Here is a 19,370-nt window from a genome sequence, read left to right on the forward strand (position 1 = left end):
ATTTTGGATTTTTGATTTGAAAATTTTTTTTTCTTTTTATTTTTCGAATGAAAAACTTTGGAAAAGAAGAAAAATATTTTTGGATTTAGTTTTTTTTTTTTGGATTTTCTAAGGAAAAAATTTTAAAGAGGGAACTAAGGAAAGGGAAAATATTTTTTGAATTTTTGGAAAATTGGGGCCGGAACCGATGAGGTTTGCCTACGTATCTCACATCCAGTGAGAATCAGACCCGTGTAGTTCGGTCAATATTTCAGGAATGGGATGACACATTTATTTTTGGGAAAAATTCAATCTTATTTTTTAATAATCGTTTTGGGTTAAAATTTTGACAGTGTTTTTGGATTTTCAAATATCGAGATTTTTTAAAAACTAGGTAAATTTTCTCTCTCCTATTTTCTTCGTTCTGGTTTTCTCTCAATTCTTATTTTTATGTTTTAGAAATTGGTCAACATGCACAAACCGAATCAAACATAAAGTACATCTAGCACATAAGATGCATTAGGATGGTCTTGTAATTATCGGGGTACACCTGTCCTAGACGGACCCAGCCCCTGTTTTGAATCCCCAAAGTCAAATGCACGTGATGCAAACAAACGTTCCTACTAGGGATCCGGCATGAGGTTATGTTATTCTAGGTTTAAAATCTTGGGGGGAGTGTTTTATACATGACTTACCCAAACAAACAGCTCGAGCCAAGGTGAGGGCAACGTACCGGGAGTACGAAAGTCTACTCGGCCTAGTTACTGATCCAGCCTCGATCTATTTGGTATGACCTCTAACAGAAAAGTGGGCCACGCGTACGTGTGCACCATAAATTCAGAAGACTCAGAAGGGAGGCGTAAGAAGGAAGTTTATATAGTTCAAATAATATCAAAGCGGTAAATGATCGACAATAGCACATTAGGACCACAAACACAGTAATATCAACAATCAAGAAAGCCAAGTATAGATCACATTAAAAGCTCGAATTCTGAACCCTGAACCAGAAGAGTCGCCAGAGCTGTGCCCCCCCCCCCCCACAAAAGATATGTGTATGGATTGTTGTGGGTTAAAGAGTTTTTCTAATTAAAGTGACAAATTTGAGTAGAAATTATTTTATTTACGGAGCCGCCACTTGGAATTGAATATTTGGTGTTCCAAGTCACCTTTTATTTGAATCCCTATTCAAAGGAAGATTTGACTCTTTTATTATTGGTCTGCGAAAATAAAGTTCAGGTAAGAAATTCTGTTGACCGGGGAGAAGGTGTAAGGCATTTCCCAAGTCACGTGGTTCCAGCATGGTCGCTTTATTGACTACAACTTGGCTAGAATTAATTTTAGATAAATTATGATTTATTGGTTTTCATGTTCTATCTATCCGCTTTTAATTATTAAAATATGGAATTATCTTTGAAACGAATCACGTGTGTGAATCCGTTTTGTTTATTATGCCGAAATCTTGTCACGCGTACGTGTACACAATTAATAATATTTTATTATTAAGATTGTTAGGCCAAAGTTAACACATACTTCAATTTTATTTTTGGAAATCACAATTATGCCACACGAACGTATACATAATTATGATAAACTAATTAAATGCATGCCTAAAGAACTCTATCGGTGTTCATTATTCTTCCTATATTTTTTAGATTATTGTACGGTCATGAATTATGGAATTACTTGTGGAAGAAGTGTATGATTTTAGATATTTGAATAAATAAATCATCATATACCAATACCCTACAATCCAACAATTGAAGTCCAAACTTATTAGGGTCCAAATCTTCCTAACTTTAAAGCAAGTTTGAATACCATATTTCCAGAAACATGATTAAGTATATAGCATTTAAGGACTAATTTACATTATTATTTATAAAGTTTAAAGGCAAATAAATAAAATCACATGAAATAAGATTAAAAGAATAGAAGAAAGATTAAACCTTTAATGCAAAATTTCCAATTAAATGAGTTTTCAAGAATAGGTACAGTAACTTAGACGAACGTCGAACAAGCATAAGCGAAGAAGACGAACAAAGAATGACACGAGTAGAAATTCTCGAATAGCTAGATTTTTCGAAAAGAAGAGACGAACAAAGAATGACACGAGTAGAAATTCTCTTAGTATAGAAGACGAAAATAAAATTCTCTCAATTCTCTCCTCTCTCTTTTTCTTCTCTTTCTCTCCCCCTCTTTTCTCCTCACATTTCTCTTCTATTTATAAAAAATTTTGATATTTTTTCAGATTTTGTTTTAATTATTTTATTATTTTTTAATTAAAATAAATTCCCACTTCCCATTTTTCTTCTTTTTTTAAAGCAAAAATAATACCCCACTTTCCTTTACTTTTAATTTTTTAATTTCCCACTTTTTGTACTTTTATTTCTTTTATTTTTCACTTATTTGACTTTTTTTTTTAATTTCCACTTATTTTACTTTTCTTTTTTTAATTTCCACTTACTTTTACTTTAAAAAAAAAAATTCAGCTAACTTTACTTTTATTTTTTAATTCCATCTGTCTTTTACTTTTTATTTTTAAAATTTCCATATTCTTTTACTTTTATTTTTTTAATTTTCCACTTTCTTTTACTTTTTTTTAAAAATCAATTTCCACCTACTTTTACTTTTACTTTTTTATTCCATTCTTTTAATTTTCTTATTAATTTATTCCCATCCGAAAATAAAAAAATTCATTTTTTTTAAATTTAATTTTATTTTAAAATAAAGATAAAAAATAAATATAATACTAATAGTAATAATTTGACCTTTTAAATTATTTTTAAATTTTATCCTATAAAAGAAATTTAACAAAGCTAAAATAAATATATTAAATTTCTAAAAATATTTAGATAGTAGAAGATAAAATTTCAAATATAGTCAAAATTAGGTGCTCACACCGTCGTGATTCTCGCCCCATTACGGATATTCCGGCTTTCTGTATTTTGGCTCGATAAACCTTCCTCGGTCTCGCTCGATCTCTATTTTGTTTGGTCTCAATCTTGGTCCATATCGATCTCGATCGGTTTCTTTTTAACTTGGTCTCGATCTTAGCCGATCTCGATCTTGATCGGTCTCTGGGTCTCGAGCTTTGCAATCTAACTTTGCATCGTGGTTCGATATTACACGAGTTTGAACCTTGTACATTTATGTTCCAGTCTCGATTATTCATACAAAGGGCAAACTCTATTTTAACCGTATACAGATAGTCCCCTCATTTCTCGGAAGGAAGATGGCGAGAAACGATATGAATTTTTGAAACTCCGACTCGATGGGTAATGACGTCAGCGATGAGCCCAATTATGACGTATACGAAGAAATGTCCTATCAATTTAGTTACCAAGGCATTTAATGCCCATCAGTTGTTGGTCGGCCACTACCGGTCCCGAACCGTCGCCAGCAACCTATAAGAACCCTAGCTTTTCCATTTAATCTTTGACACTCAAAGAACTCTTTACTCTTGCTTCTTCTTCAAAAAATCTCTTTTCTCCATAATTTTTACACCCAAAATTTCTTAGAGCTTTAACCCAACCATATACCATCCTAATTCTCTTTTCCTTGTAAATGGCGAAAACCTCCAAAACCGTGTCGCAAAAAGAGGTCGTTTCTTCATCACGACCTACCGGTGGTGAGGCTGCAGCAGAGCCCCACCCCGAGGAATTCATTCCGGTAGGCTGCCCAACCGTCACTGATTTTAAGGTCGAAAAGGCCTCCTCGGTACATGGCCGATGTGAGCCGGTATCGAGGTACATATGCTCGATCACCAAGAAAATATTCAAAAACGTTAAAGAGGAATGCAACTGGGACAAAAAGAATTTGGTAGTCCCATCACCTGAGGAATCGATTACTACCCCACGTGGAGGGGTTCCTAAGTGTTTACACTTACCCCTTCACATTGGGTCCCTTAGAACCTGTCACCGTCACCTTCTGCAAGAGATACGATGTGACCCTCGACCAGATCCATCCTTCCTTTTGGAGGATAGTGATTCTCCTCCGATTCTTCACAAGCAAAATCGAGGGGTGTCTTTTCACCTTCGATCACCTTATGCGTCTTTACAGTCCACGACTCTATCAAGAGGGGCTGATAAAGCTTGCTCGCCGAGCCAATAAAGCCATGTTCTCGATTTTACACGATGCTCGTGATCGAGGTTGGATGGGCCGATTTGTCCGAATAAGGACTTTGGGCCTGATCCATGCCGAAGACATGTCGTTTTCTGAGAAATGGAACATGAATCGTAAGTAGTACTTCCTTGAATGTTTTTATTTGTTATTTTACTTCCTTTCTTCGTCCCTCATTTATGTTTTCAATGTTGCAGTTGTGGCCCAGATGTCAGAACTCAAGCAATGGGTCGAGGGCCTGGTTTCGCAAAAACCATACTCCAAGCGTGCTTGGATGGAGTTATCAAAGGGTCGATGAGAGGCCCACAACCACAGTAAGTTTCTCTTTTAGATCGATTATCGTCTCCATTTCTTTCTCAAACTTACTCATCTTTTTTCCTTTGTAGGTGTCGGGAAGGATGTTGCAATGAGGCCCCCATCTGGTAACGAAGAAGAACTTCCATGACCACCTGCTCCAAAGCAAACCAAGGAGAAAAAGAGAAAAAGGGCTCCGAGTTCCCCCCGCTCGAAAAAACAAAAATGGCAAGGAAGCCTCACAAGCCTAAGGGGGACACTGATGCTATGCCTTCGGACTTAATCCGCCGATTAAGGGATGAGTCCGAAGAAGAAGAAGAGGAAAATAGTTCTACGCTTGTGGCCCGTGTGCGGGCTAATGTTTCGATACAAAAGTGCTCTGAACTGGAGTAGGTTGATGAGGGAGCGTTGGCCGAAGTTCCTGGACCAGGAAGCGTTGAGGCCACTCCACCCCAAACTGAGATGGTCGAGAGAGAAACCGAGGGCGAGGCTTCTCGGGCAGTGGAAGATGTCTCGAGGGACGAGCTCGGGATGGTTGATATTTCCGGATACCCTCAGATTTTGGATGCTATGATCCGTGAGGCCAATATGTTGGAAAGTCACTCTTACGGGGGTATTTAGGGGGCGAATAATATCCAGGGCTTTTTGGATGGGCTCGAGTCCGCTGCCTCGGAGGATTTTACCGGGTTCGGTGGTTTATTGGTACCGAAGAAAGTGCTATCATCGGGAACTATTGGGTCTTCATCGAGCCTAAAATTGGTGGACCAATTCCCGACCCTGAGTGTTAACCCCGACCGTAGGCGGAAGATAGTGCTTTCTGTCCCGGAGGATTCCCGAGTTTTCTCTCCCGCGGTGGGGATTGCTAGTTACCTTAGGTATTTGGTGACCGAAGAAGAACAAGCCGTGATGAACGCGGTGGGAGCCGCTTGCCTTTTTAATGAGTCCCAACACGCTCTGAATTGGGTAACTTCGAGGATCCCTCTATTATTTCTTTTATATTTGGAGTTGTAGATAATTCTAACATCTTCTTCCTTGTTTGCAGGCGTCGGTGTTGCATCACGAGGCTTACCTCTGAATCCTGGAGGAGCATGAGGTTGAGGTTCGGGACCTAACTGAGAGAAGTGACATCTACAAGCTTCTCTGTGAGAAGCTTCGGGCAGATTTGGTAACAGCTCGGGATGAGTATGCCGAGATGGCCGAGAAAGTATTTTGAGTGCTTCATGATAGTGAGGATGAATTAGAGATAACTACTAAGGATCCAATTCTGCAGGTCCGGTAGAGGCTCGAACAAATCGGACGACTCAAAATGTAGGTGGATGCGATACAGGCCGAGGCGGAAGAATTCAAGAAGAACATGGACATCCTAGCCTCGAAAAAGGAAATTGTCCAAGCACAATTGGAGTCGGCCGAGACCCAGCTCCCAGCTGCAAAAGAGAAGGCCTCGGTGCAGGTCGAGAAGATTAAGGAGCTTCAGTCTAGGTTGGATTTGGTCATTTCTGATAAGGTAAGCTTAGCCAATGAACTCGAAGTGGCCAGGTCTGAGGCGGCCATAGCCAGATCTGAGGTGGTTGTGGCCAACACAAAAGCTGATGCTTAAGTGGCCCAATTTAAGGTCGACGTCAAGCTCAACCAGGCCAAGTCCAAGGGCATGGTGGATCATGCGAAATGGCAAGATCGAAGGGAAGCCCTCGAGGGAGTTCATGCTGAGGGCTTCGATATTATGGCTGAGATCGAAAATGCCAAAGCAGAAGAAGCCATGGCCCGGAGGCTGGCCTTCCCCGAGGAAGACTCCGATAGCTTAAGTGAATCCAAAGATGGAGAAAATCCCGAGGATGGAGATACAACCTCCGATGAAGACCAAGCTACTTAGGACTTTTTGTTTTTGTTTTGCATTTTGTCTGAAGCCTTTTTTGTCCGTTGTAACTTTTGTATTAGGCTAATTTGGCCTTTGTAAAAACTATAAATATAATGCTTTTCTTTCCCTTCCGGCTCTCATATTTTTTCTTTGCTTCGTTATTTGTATTCACAAAGGTTGAAATGCCTTAGCATGAAACAATAAGGTTGTGTTCGAGGGTTCACACAAACCTTGCCTTTATTGCCTTTCTGGGTTAAGGCATTATTGTGGTTCGATGTTACCAAAGTTTTTCCCCAAAATCATCTTAAGTTTGAGACTTTGCTGAGGGTAGCCTTTAGAGCCGGTTGTGAGAATGTTTTAATTTTTTTATCTTTTTCAAAGGCCTATTTTTGTTATGGATTTCGGACGTCTCTGAGCCATGTTAAATTGGTCGTAGCCTTTTATTTAGGGATCTACCTATTAGGCTTGTTTTCCCATTTTATCCGGGCTTGTCCAAGATAATAGTCCCCGAGTGGGGTGGCCGTGACCTTTAGAAATCGGGGAGTTGCCTATTAGGTCTTTTGCTCCCGAGGCCCAATGACTTGGGCTTTTTGAGTCGGACAGCAATCCCCGCGTGAGGGGGTGGTCATTTGCATTCCAGTTATGTATTGCCCTTGGGCTTGTTATTTTCAGAAGTGCGAGGCTCTTTGAGGTGTAAAGAGATTTATTTTTTAAAACATAAGATGATTGAAAGAAAAGTACTTCTCTTTATTCTTGATCGAGACAATCATACATGCGTACATATTTTATGTTAGGGTTCGAACGATCTACGTGGGCATGGCTCGCTTTGACCGTTTGGCCCTTACAATAAATCTTATTTATCAATACCCTCCCTTTATGAAGTAGTTTTCTAGCTAGAGTTAATGTTTGAAGATAGTGTATATCCGAGTGTCTCCCCCCAGTATTCGAGGTTGATTACAAAGGAACCTCGGATATTGTTGAATCGATCTTCGGTGCCGATTCGTAATCGAGCTTGATTCTAAGTTAACACGTTTCATTGTTGCCTCGTTAAAAACCTCGCCGAAAAAATTCATTTGGGACAAAATTGGTCTGAGGGAAAAAGAGTGCAACACGTGCTTTCAGACCTAAACACTTCGTTCCTAAGGCTGAAAAATCCATCGTCATTTCGTGTCGACCACCTGCAAGTGTTAATCTGAAATGGAAAAGGAATAGAAAAGGGGCGTACCTTAACAGTAGTACCGTTTTAGGTGAGATATATTCCATTGCTCGGCAGTTGTTCCCCATTCATCATTTTGAGCTTGTATGACCCTTTTCCGGTGACCTCGAGAATTTGGTACGGTCCTTCCCAATTCGGACTCAATTTTCCTTCATTGGGATTTCGGGTGTTGAGGGTGACTTTTCTCAACACTAAGCCCCCGATGTTAAAATATCAAAGATTGGCTCTTCGATTGTAGTATCTCTCGATCCATTTCTTTTGGGCGGCCAATAAAACGAGGATGGCTTCACGCATTTCATCCAATAGTTCTAAGCTCGTATTCATGGCCTCGTTATTTGATTCCTTTGTTGCATATCGGAATCGGATACTCGATTCTCCGACTTCGACAGGTATTAAAGCTTAGGCTCCATAAACTAATGAGAATGGGGTAGACCTAGTACTAGACTTCGAGGTTGTGCTGTATGCCCAAAGAACTTCGGGCAGGATTTCCTTCCACTTTCCTTTGGCGTCGGTTAGCCTCTTCTTAAGATTTTGGATGATGGTTTTGTTGGTCGATTTGTCTTGTCCGTTCCCGCTAGGATGATAAGGTGTTGATAGGATTCTTTTAATCTTATGATCTTCGAGGAATTTAGTCACTTTGATGCCAATAAACTGTTTCTTGTTATCACACACAATTTCAGATGGCATCCCGAATCGACATATGATGTGATCGCAAATAAAGTCGATGACTTCCTTCTCCCTAAATTTCTTAAAGGCCTGTGCTTCAACCCATTTAGATAAATAGTCAGTCATAAATAAAATAAATTGAGCTTTAGTTGGTGCCCGTGGAAGAGGGCCAACGATGTCCATTCCCCACTTCATGAATGGCCATGGTGACAAGACCGAATGGAGCGGTTCCCGGGTTGGTGAATCATTGGTACATGCCTTTGGCATTTCTCACATTTTTGAACAAATGCTTTCGCATCTTTTTCCATATCGATCCAGTAATAGCCGGCTTTGATTACCTTTTGAACCAATGATTCGACGCCGGAGTGATTCCCGCAAGTTCCCTCATAAACTTCCCTCAGAACATACTCGATGTCTCCCAATCCCATACATATCGCTAATGGACCATCGAACATTCTTCTAAACAAGGTTCCATCCTCTAACAAGGTGAATCGTGTTGCCTTTGTGCGCAAGGCCCTTGATTCTTTTGGATCTAAGGGAATCTTTTCAGTTTTCAAATACTCTATGTATTTATTTCTCCAATCCCAAGTCAAGCTTGTGGAATTTATCTCGGTGTGGCCTTCTTCGACTACTGAACTCATGAGTTGCACGATGGCCCCCAAATTGAGCTCGTTTTCCTTGACCATTGACCCTAAGTTTTCGAGGGCATCAGCCTCACTATTCTGATCTCGAGGCACATGTTGCAAGGTCCACTCCTTAAATCGGTGTAAAGTTACTTGTAACTTATCGAAGTATCTTTGCATTCGTTCTTCCCTAACTTCGAAGGTTCCGTTAACCTGGTTCACTACGAGGAGGGAGTCACATTTGGCTTCGATCACCTCCGCTCCCAAGCTTTTGGCTAGTTCGAGACCTGCAATCATGACCTCATATTCGGCCTCATTGTTAGTCAATTTCCTAGTTCTAGTAGATTGTCTAACCACGTTGCCTGTGGGTGGTTTTAGTATGATGCTGAGTCCGGACCATTTTGCGTTCGAAGCACCGTCCGTGAAGAGGGTCCAGATTCCTGAGGACGTACCCGAGTTTATCAACAGTTCTTTTTCGACCTCGGGTACTAGGGGGCGTGAAGTTAGCTAGGAAGTCTGCCAAAATTGAGACTTAATTGCTATTCGGGGTCGATATTCAATATCATACCCGCTGATTTCTATGACCCATTTGGTCAACCGTCCCGAAAGCTCGGGGTTATGCAAAATATTTCAAAGTGGATAAGTTGTTACAACACATATAGGGTGATATTGAAACTATGGTTTTAGTTTCATGAAGGCGCTTATCAAAGCGAGCACTAATATTTCTAGGTGGGGATATCAAGTTTGGCCTTACCTAAGGTCCGACTGACATAATAAATAGGAAATTGCGTACCTGATTCTTCTCGGACTAGGACTCCACTTACCGCTACCTATGATACTGCCAAATACAAGTAAATTTGTTCACCTGCCCTCGGCGTGTGAAGCAGCGGCGGGTTCGATAAGTATCGTTTAAGTTCTTCCAAGGCCTACTGGCATTCCGGGGTCCATGTGAAATTATTTTTCTTTTTTAGCAACGAGAAAAATCGGTGGCCCTTATCGGAGTACCTCGAGATAAATCGCCCTAGGGCGGCCATGCGCCCGGTTAACCTCTGCACGGTCTTTACGTTGTTTGCTACCATGATGCCATCGATAGCTTCGATCTTGTCGGGATTAATCTCGATTCCTCGGTTGGCTACCATGAATCCGAGAAATTTGCCTGACCCAATGCGGAATGAGCATTTTTTCGGGTTCAGCTTCATGTTGTATTTCTTCAATATACTGAGAGTTTTTTGCAAATGCTTCAAATGGTCCTCTGCTCGTAGGGACTTAACTAACATGTCATCAATGTAAACTTCCATAGATTTTCCTATTTGTTCTTCGAACATCCGATTTACTAGGCATTGATAAGTGGCTCCAGCTTTTTTTAATCCAAATGGCATTACATTATAGCAGTAGGTACCGTATTTAGTAATGAACGAGGTCTTTTCTTGATCATCCGGGTTCATCTGTATTTGGTTGTATCCGGAGTAGGCATCGAGAAAACTGAGGATCTCGTGGCCGGTCGTGGCATTGATCATGTGATCGATATTAGGCAAAGGAAAAGAATCCTTGGGAAATGCTTTATTTAGATCTTTGTAATCTACACACATTCTAAATTCTTTTCCTTTCTTAGAGACTACTACTACGTTTGCTAACCATTTGGGGTATTTTACTTCACGGATGGACCCTATTTTTAGAAGCTTGGTTACCTCGTCTTTGATGAAAGCATGTTTGACCTCAGACTGGGGTCTTCTTTTTTCTTCACCGGATGGAACTTCGGGTTCAAGCTTAGTTTATGGGTGGTGATTTCCAGAGGGATCCCTGTCATGTCGAGATGGGACCAAGCGAAACAATCCATATTAGCTATAAGAAATTGAATAAGTTTTTTCTTGAGCTCGGGATTTAACCTCGTGCCCATGTATACCTTTCGTTCAGGAAGATGTTCGATTAGTATGATTTGCTCCATCTCTTCAACCATTGATTTGGTAGCGTCAGAGTCATCGGGGACTATGAAATATCGAGGGACCCCGTAATCATCATCTTTGTCAGCCCCATGCTTCTCTAGTTGGGTCAAGGCCTACGTTTGTTATTGCTATTTGGCCTCCTGTTTTCCCTTCGAATTTGACCCCTTCGTCGATGAGAATGTCGATATTGGAATTACTTCGTCAACGACAAACATTTTCTTTGCGGCGAGTTGCTCCCCGTAGACTATTTTGATTCCCTCTGGTGTTGGGAATTTTAGAACTTGGTGTCGAGGGCACTGCTCTCATGTTGTGGATCTATGGTCTCCCGAATAGGGCGTTATACTTCATGTCACCCTCGATCACATGGAACTTCATCTCTTGGATGGTCCCGGCTATGTTTACTAGCAAAGTTATCTCGCCCTTAGTAGTTTCACATGCCATGTTGAATCCGTTTAGCACTAGGGTCGCGGGCACAACCTGGTCATGTAGGCCGAGTTGTTCTATGACCCTCGACCGAATGATATTGGCCGAGCTACCTGGATCAATTAACACACGTTTAAATTGAGTCTTATCCATGAGTACAGATATTACCAGTGCATCATTATGGGGCTGCATGATCCCTTATGCGTCCTCGTTCGTGAAGGACAAGGTTCCTTCAGGTACATAATCCCGAGTTCGTTTCTCCCTTGTGATCGACACCTTGGTGCATTTTAACAACAGTCCTTGGGGAACATCGAACCCTCTGACGATAATATGAATAATGTGTTGCGGTTCTTCTTGATCATTTTGTCTATTGGACTCTCTGTTTTTGAAATGATTTTTGGCTATATCACTTAGAAACTCCCGAAAGTGACCTTCATTGAATAATCGGGCTACTTCTTCTCTCAACTGCCTGCAATCTTCCGTTCTATGACCATGGGTGCCATAATACTTCCATACTTGATTGGGATTTCTCTGGGTTGGATCGGCCTGCAGAGGTCGAGGCTATTTAGTATCCTTGATGTGTCTGATAGCCGATACGATGGCGGATGCATCAATATTGAAGTTATATTCCGACAATCGCGGTGCTTCCTTAGGTCCGGTATGCCTGTCGAAACCATTCTCGCTCATGAGCCCTCAAGAGCTCTAGCCTCGATCATATCTCTTTTCATCTCGTTCAGAGTTGTGCCCAGGTCCGATGCCCCTACGATCTCTATTATACGGCTAGTATCGATCCTTGTTCAACCTTGGTTCTCGATCAACATCCCTTTTGGTAACGGACCCGGAAGGAGCCCCCAGTTGGTCGTCTTTAACTTTAATCTTCGATTGATATCGATTATGTATATCGGTCCAGGTAAGAGTCGGGTACTCAATCAAGTTCTACTTTAACTATTGGGAAGCCACCGAGCTTCGTTCATTTAGTTCTTGAGTGAAACCTTGAACGGCCCAATCACTGGTGACTGGTGGTAGATCCATTCGTTCCATTTGGAAACGAGATACAAACTCTTTGAGAATCTCGTTATCTTTCTGCCTTGCCTTGAAAAGGGTCGGCTTCCTAGTCTCGACCTTTATGGCTCCGGCATGTGCTTTTGCAAAAGAATCTGTAAGTATGGCAAAAGAATCGATAGAATTAGGTGGTAAATTATGGTACCATATCATCGCTCCCTTTGACAGGGTCTTCCTAATTATTTTTCAGTAAAACAGACTCAATCTCGTCGTTTTCCAAATCATTCCCTTTGATAGCGCATGTATAAGAGGTTACGTGCTCGTTTAGATCTGTCGTTACATTGTACTTTGGTGTTTCGGGCATACGAAACTTTTTAGGGATCGATTTTGGGGCCGCACTCGGAGGAAAAGGGTTTTGCACGAACTTCTTTGAATCGTTTCCCTTCAGTATCGGGGGTGCCCCAGGGATTTGGTCTACCCCAGGAATTATAGGTTTCAACCTTTTTATCGTTTGCTTCGATCTTCTTTTCCCTTTACTATATCACCCTTGTCAGCTCTTCGAGCATTTTTATAATTTTGGGGTTAGTCCCCGATTCTTGCTCATTTGACTTCACTACGGTTGGCCTAGTTCTGTGGGTGACTTCCTGGGGTGGACCAGGGTCAGCCCTGCTTAGTGCCTGGGTTTGTCTTTGCAACTGAGCTATCGCCACCTGTTGCTTGCAGCATTTCGAAAATCATACATAGTCTGATCCCATCTTCTCCGATATTTTGGGTATTTCGGACTGCAGATCAGATATTTTGGGTATTTAGGATATTTTGGGTATTTCGAGACCAGTATGCTGGTTCGCGTCGATGGCCACATGCGAATTAAGGCCAATTGGATCCACTGCCGGAGTCCCAACGGGGTCAACGGGTGGCTTTTCGTCCCCGGGCGTCACGTTGTTATTCTCACCTTGATGGCCAGATCTGTTATCGATATGCAGGGGTAGTAATTGGGAGTTCGTCATCTTTAGCCTGAAATCAAAGATACTTTGAAGAGCAAGTATAAAATAGTGTGTTTTAGAGAGATTTGTATCAAATAACCACTATTATTTTTAGCTCCACGGTGGACGCTAAACTATTTACCCGAAAAACGGATAACAATCAAATTTATATGCGTCTCTAAGAATACGTAGTATAAATTGGTACAAATTGAAAAAATATATAAATTAATATTGAAATTAACTATAAAAGAGATAAATGCAAACCAAACGGATCAATTGACCTTGGCCTTCGCGTTAGGTCACCCTCGAACCAAGCGAATATTCTACTAATGTATGATCAAAGTAACAAAATATTGAAGGGTGAAAGAAGGCAGTGTGTTGCTTTGTATTATGTGAACGTGGTGTATACAAATGATCAGATCCCCTTTATATAGTAGGGAAGTCCTACTCTTAATATAATTTTATATATAGTAAGAAATCCCATGATAGATTAATTAATTAGCCTTTCCTTGATATGCGCCGGGATTTCCGCCGTGATTCTTGCCTCATTACGGATATTCCGATTTTCTGTCTTTTGGCTCGATAAACCTTCCTCGATCTCGCTCGATCTCTATTTTGTTTGGTCTTGATCTTGGCCGATCTCGATCTTGATCGGTCTCTTTTTAGCTTGGTCTCGATCTTGGCCGATTTCGATCTTGATCGGTCTCTGGGTCTCGAGCTTGGCAATCTAACTTCGCATCATGGTTCGATATTACACGAGTCCGAACCTTGTCCAATTATGTTCGAGTCTCGATTAATCAGACAAAGGGCAAACTCTATTTTAATAATATACACTAAGTATCTTATATTTAAATCGATAAATTCATTATCTTTTGGGATCAACTTGATTCATTTGTCTAGAAACAACGAACAAATTCAATTGTACCATATTTCGGGTAAACAATACTTAGCGGTGATGGTAGTCGAAAAAGGAGCAGCTTTAATTTATTGTTATTTCCAATGCTTCTACAGCATCAAGTTGTTGGTGGTCCAGGATGCTCACTGTCGCAAATGATGGCGAACTAAAATAAGGAACCGAATAAACTCAAAGTAAAAGAAAAAGAATCGGAAGGAGGAAACTCAAACAAGGAATTTCATCATTTAAAAAAGTTAAGCTTTAGTTCAAAGTAGAACAAAAAGGGCAAGTTCGATCCCCAAAGAAAACCTCAAAGGTGCCCACAAGTCTCAAAGCTACCGATACACATATTCATCTACAAAATCTTTCCTTAATAACCAAAAAAGACTATTTACAGTGATCTTAAGGTCCTACACCCATTAGGAAATAACACTAAGTTAGTTGGGATAAAAATACACTTGAAACAAAGCTGGCCGAAGTTAAACAGTGAATAAATCTTGCTCAATGGCTGTCGAAATCTTGCACAGTGCGAACTTGATAAAAGGGCCATGACGTGGTGTCTGGGATGATTACACAATGCTTAACGGTTTTGATTCGGTCTAATCTAAGTGATCTATTGGGTAAGGAGCAGAGGGAGGAGGTCTATACTTATGAGCTAAAAGGATTTTTTTCTTGCTTGATTGAGACTGAGAGTCAGGGCATTAGACGGAGGGACTCAGAGTGATCAGTCTAGGGTCTTGCAAGATCACTGGTCAGTAGCCATTCTCTAGGTGCATTTGATTTAGCTTGAGTACTTCCATTTCCCGTAAAATTAATAAACTAAATAGAAATCCTTTTGCTTGGGTCGCAGGAGAAAGTAGGAGCGGATATAGTTTGGGCAGACTCGATATCCAAACCAAAATACTAATTTTTTAGATTTTTGGTTTGGATTTTAGGATTACGGATTGGATTTCGGATTTAGTTTTTAAACTTTTTTGATTTCGGATTGGATATTGGATTTGATATTTCAGATTTGTGGATATTCGAAAATTCAAAATTTTTATACTTATATTTAGTTCATTATCCATGTGCCAATAGTAATAAATCTAATCCCCGACCCACTAGACATTATCTCATATCTTCAATATTAATTACTAAGTTACTGTTAGAATACTTTTTATTTTGACATAATTTTACTATTGTTACTTTTTATCGACCTTATTAATGCCTTTATTGTATTTTCTTGATAATGATTTCATTATTTGAATACTTTATTTGGATGATTGCAGTGAGAAAGAGGAACTTTTTAGGTAATTTAACATGAAAACTTTATTTAGGTGTTTATTTTTGGAAAAAGAAGAAACATCCAAATTTATAGTCTCAAAATCGAAAATTCGAAATATCCAAACCGATTAATCTAAAATCGAACTTAAAAAATCCGATCCAATCTGAACTTATTTGGATTGGATTTGGATTGGCATTTATTTAATTAGAAAATTGAATATCCAAACCAAAATTTTCATATTCAATCTAAACTCGTGAGCGCCCACCCCTAGGAGAAAGTAAAGTTCAAATGATGAACATATTGATGCATTAGAAACTAGATTTCACGAACTACAACTTTTGCCAAGACACTTATACTTAGAGGTAGCCCCAGGATTTGAAATTGGAGGGGCCACCATTGTAGAATAAAATTTTAAGTAAATGATGGAGTAAAAATCGAACCTAAACAGCATACTAAAAGTCAAGTTTATAACTACCTAAGATTTGAGTCTTAGGGTGTCATATACATGTTATTTAAAATATATATATATATATATATATATATATATAGTTTTTCTTCAATTTTATGGGGGCCAATGACGCTCTACCCTTAAGGGTAGTCCCGTCTATTTTAGAACTTGAGACATGTTTCACTTATTAGAAAAAGTCGTTCTTGCCTCTAATTTCCGACCGCTCTTGACTTTCCAGGTTATCCATCATAGCTTGAGTTCAAAGAAATCTTTTGATTAATCACTCTCCACTCATATTCTTCGATGCTCTACAAGTTGACCCTCCCGAGCTTATATACCCTCGGCCTTTGCCCTGTATGGCGGTATACAATACTTTAATTTAGATTTCCTATTTTTTTTTTTTTTTTTTTTTTGTCTCGGCTATATTTGTGGTTTAATTATTTAGTGCATGGATTTTTATAGGGTTGGCAATTCGAGCCCAAATCCATTTGATCTATCCAGTTCGTTCAAAGTTGGGTTGGTCATTGACCCACTTATTTGTTGAACTCAACTTATCTTGACTCAACCCATTTGAGCTCATCTAAGGTTCAGCTGGTTTTTAGCCAAATGGAATAATGAGTAACTTTGCTAAAATATCTTTAAAATAACTTTTTTTTATTTGATATGTTATATATGACCATAGCAAAAGAAAAAAAGTCTTTTGATAATTAACCAGTTCATAAGAAAATAATACTCCCTCCGTTTCAATTTATGTGAACTCATTTGATTGAACACGGAGTTTAAGAAAAAAGAGAAGACTTTTGAACTTGTGGTGTAAAATAAGGCACATATATTTTGTGTGGTTATAAATAATTGCATAAAGGTAAATTGTTTCCAAATAAAGAAAAATGTCATTTTTTTGACATGAACTAATAAGAAATAAGTTTACATAAATTGAAACGGAGAAAGTACATATTATTAAAGCTGGGTAAAAGTTGGTCGGATTGGGCTGGTATGATCGTTACACCTCTTCCTAGGAAGCCTGCCAATTCTGGACCAGCTTCAACAAATCCCTCCGTTGTGGCGTTATAGGTTTGTGTAGCTTAACCTTTTTAAGATAATACCAAATGTGTAAAACACATTTGAAGTGGGACATTGCAAAAGCTGAATATGTGGCTATGCTATTTGACCATACGTTTTTTTACATCAAACGCCCAGAGCCAACTCGTGTGCCCTAGTCTACATTACTATTTTATTTCATTAGTACGACATTACTTGGGAGTTAACCTCCCTTGCAAGAATTTGGATGTCAACTAAAATCCTCAAAGAAGCTTCTGCGGAATTGTTTATGAATTGACTATTCTCGTTTGGATCAAAATATTCCAAATTGACTATGTACTTAAATAAGCTATAATTCATCCTTTTTTCCTCGGTTGAATCCCACACTAAAAGTCGACCAAAACAACATTCATATTTCATTCCCTGTCCAAACAATCCTGAATTCGTATATCCCAATTTTCTATCAACATGTTCAAACGGTTAATCTGTGGAAATTTTCATCATCATCTCAAAGACAATGATATTGATGAAACTAATTTGTTGAGTCCTTCCTCAACTACCAAAAACACCAAGAGGAAGTTCTTGTCAAGAACCAGAAAAAAGAGAAACCCATATGCAAACAGGGGCCTTGATAAGTTTTCTGCACTTTTGGCTGATCTGGAGGAAAAGAAACAAAAGATTTACACCCAAATGGGCTTGGACAGTGATGATATCTCTTTGGTTCGTTTTGTTTTTTCTAATTCCAATGAATGCAAGACCATTGTAATTGTCAAGAAAAGACAAACCACAAATGATACTCAAAAGACACTGAACAATTCAAAGGAAATAGCAAATGAAGATCAAGAACCTAAAGCAGAATCCAAGAGAACGTTGCCTCAATATAATTACTTGCTAATGACAATGATATTGATATTGATTTTATTAGCTATTTATGGAAGGTCTTTTGCAATATTGTGTACTTCAATTGGATGGTACTTAGTTCCCTCCTTTAGAGGGATCTCAAGCTCAAAGCACAATTTTAAGACCAAAAAGGAAGGAGGAATGTGAACGCGAAAACTTTTACAAGTGAAGGATCAATTTTAATTAACAGTGGATAAGTTACCCCCTGGTGAAGATCATTTTAAGTTAATTTTCTTGTACATTCTTTTGTTCCTCTTCTGAATTTTGACTCTTTTTTTTTTTCTAAACTAAAGATTGATATAGCCATTCCCCATTCATGTGGGGGATTGTTGAGGTTTTATTTTAAGATGAATATTCTTAATTATTTTAAGATGAATATTCTTAAAATGAGGGTGAATGGGAAATGGAGGAAAAATAAAATTTTGAGTAAAATTTTAAGTTTCCCCCTCTTAACAATGAGACATTGTCCCATATTGGAAGAGGAAGACATTTTTGGTGGGTATATATATAATTGCTCTTCTTGTAGCTCTTAAAGAGTTAAGAAGAAAGCAAGCCTCGCGCCGTCGTCGTCGTCGCTCGCTCGGCTACGGCTACGGCTACGGCTACGGCTACGGCTACGGCTACGAATTGATTGATTAATTTTTTGGACCAAATTTATTTGTTAATAGTAAATATTAACGTAAGATTATCCGTATTTGTAACGGATATTTTCCAATCCGTGTATTGATCATTTGGCAGCCGGATAATGGTCTTCCCACCATGAATGTGCTTGCTCCACAAACATGAAGTGCTTGCTCCACAAACATGTAATGCTTGCTCCACCATGGAGGGTGGACGTTTGGTCTTCTTCAACATTTTGCTGCTATATATATGTGCGGCAGATGTTGAAGAAAGACACTCAACACACAACACACAATTCGCTCAACAAATTGGCTATACATTTGCACTCCTTCCTCTCAGCATTTTCATACGATTTTCTGAGTTTATACTCCTTCGTTCTGCATTGTTTTTAACTTCAAACAAAGCAACTGTAAGTGTGATTTGCTACCGAACTTTGTGTTCGCTGAAACACTGGGGTTTGAAGTACCGCTACACCAGTGTGTTATTCGTTCTATCCTGGGAGGAAATAATCCATTACCTTGGGTACTAGGAGGGGATTAAATTCCTTAAGGAAACACTGTGAATTCAGTGGGCTCGAATTTATTATTGTTTCATTATGTTAACTTATATTTTGCAGAATTAATATTTACAAATACAGCAATATTGGCGGGGAATAACAATCTTAAGGAATTTAATTTTTATTTCTGTATTTGTGTTATTCTTATTATTCTGCAAACTAAAACCTTTGTTGTTTTGTGTACTCCCGTTTTGAAGAGTTAAGCCTTAGTGGCGTTTTGTTGGATATTAAAATCTACGTGATTTTTACTCCAGTTTGAAAACGTGTATTAAACGTTTGTTTGTATCATTTTTTTACAGTAAAAAATGATGAATGAAAGCGAAAACCAAGCTGTGCCGATGGTAACTGCCAACGCATCGACAAGCCGAACACCGGCGTTGGCACCGGCAGAAAAACCCGAAAAATTTTCCGGGATTGATTTCAAGCGCTGGCAGCAGAAGATGTTCTTCTACTTAACTACGTTATGTCTACAGAAGTTCATCAAGGAAGATGTTCCTGATCTGCCAGATAAAACTCCAGATAATGAACGCTTTCTCGTGATTGAAGCG

At 39.3% G+C, this 19,370-nt stretch overlaps 1 protein-coding gene across 1 annotated transcript; it reads left to right on the forward strand.

Annotated features, from left to right (window-relative positions):
- Window positions 1-17,137: 17,137 nt before the first annotated feature.
- LOC107789332 (uncharacterized) lies at window positions 17,138-17,847 on the forward strand. The gene has a single exon (XM_016611117.2). It carries the CDS (start codon window positions 17,214-17,216, stop codon window positions 17,790-17,792), a length of 579 nt encoding a protein of 192 aa, XP_016466603.1. The 5' UTR covers window positions 17,138-17,213; the 3' UTR covers window positions 17,793-17,847.
- Window positions 17,848-19,370: the final 1,523 nt, after the last annotated feature.

The sequence above is a fragment of the Nicotiana tabacum genome, chromosome 9 (assembly GCF_000715075.1).
Source record: "Nicotiana tabacum cultivar K326 chromosome 9, ASM71507v2, whole genome shotgun sequence".
NCBI lineage: Eukaryota > Viridiplantae > Streptophyta > Magnoliopsida > Solanales > Solanaceae > Nicotiana > Nicotiana tabacum.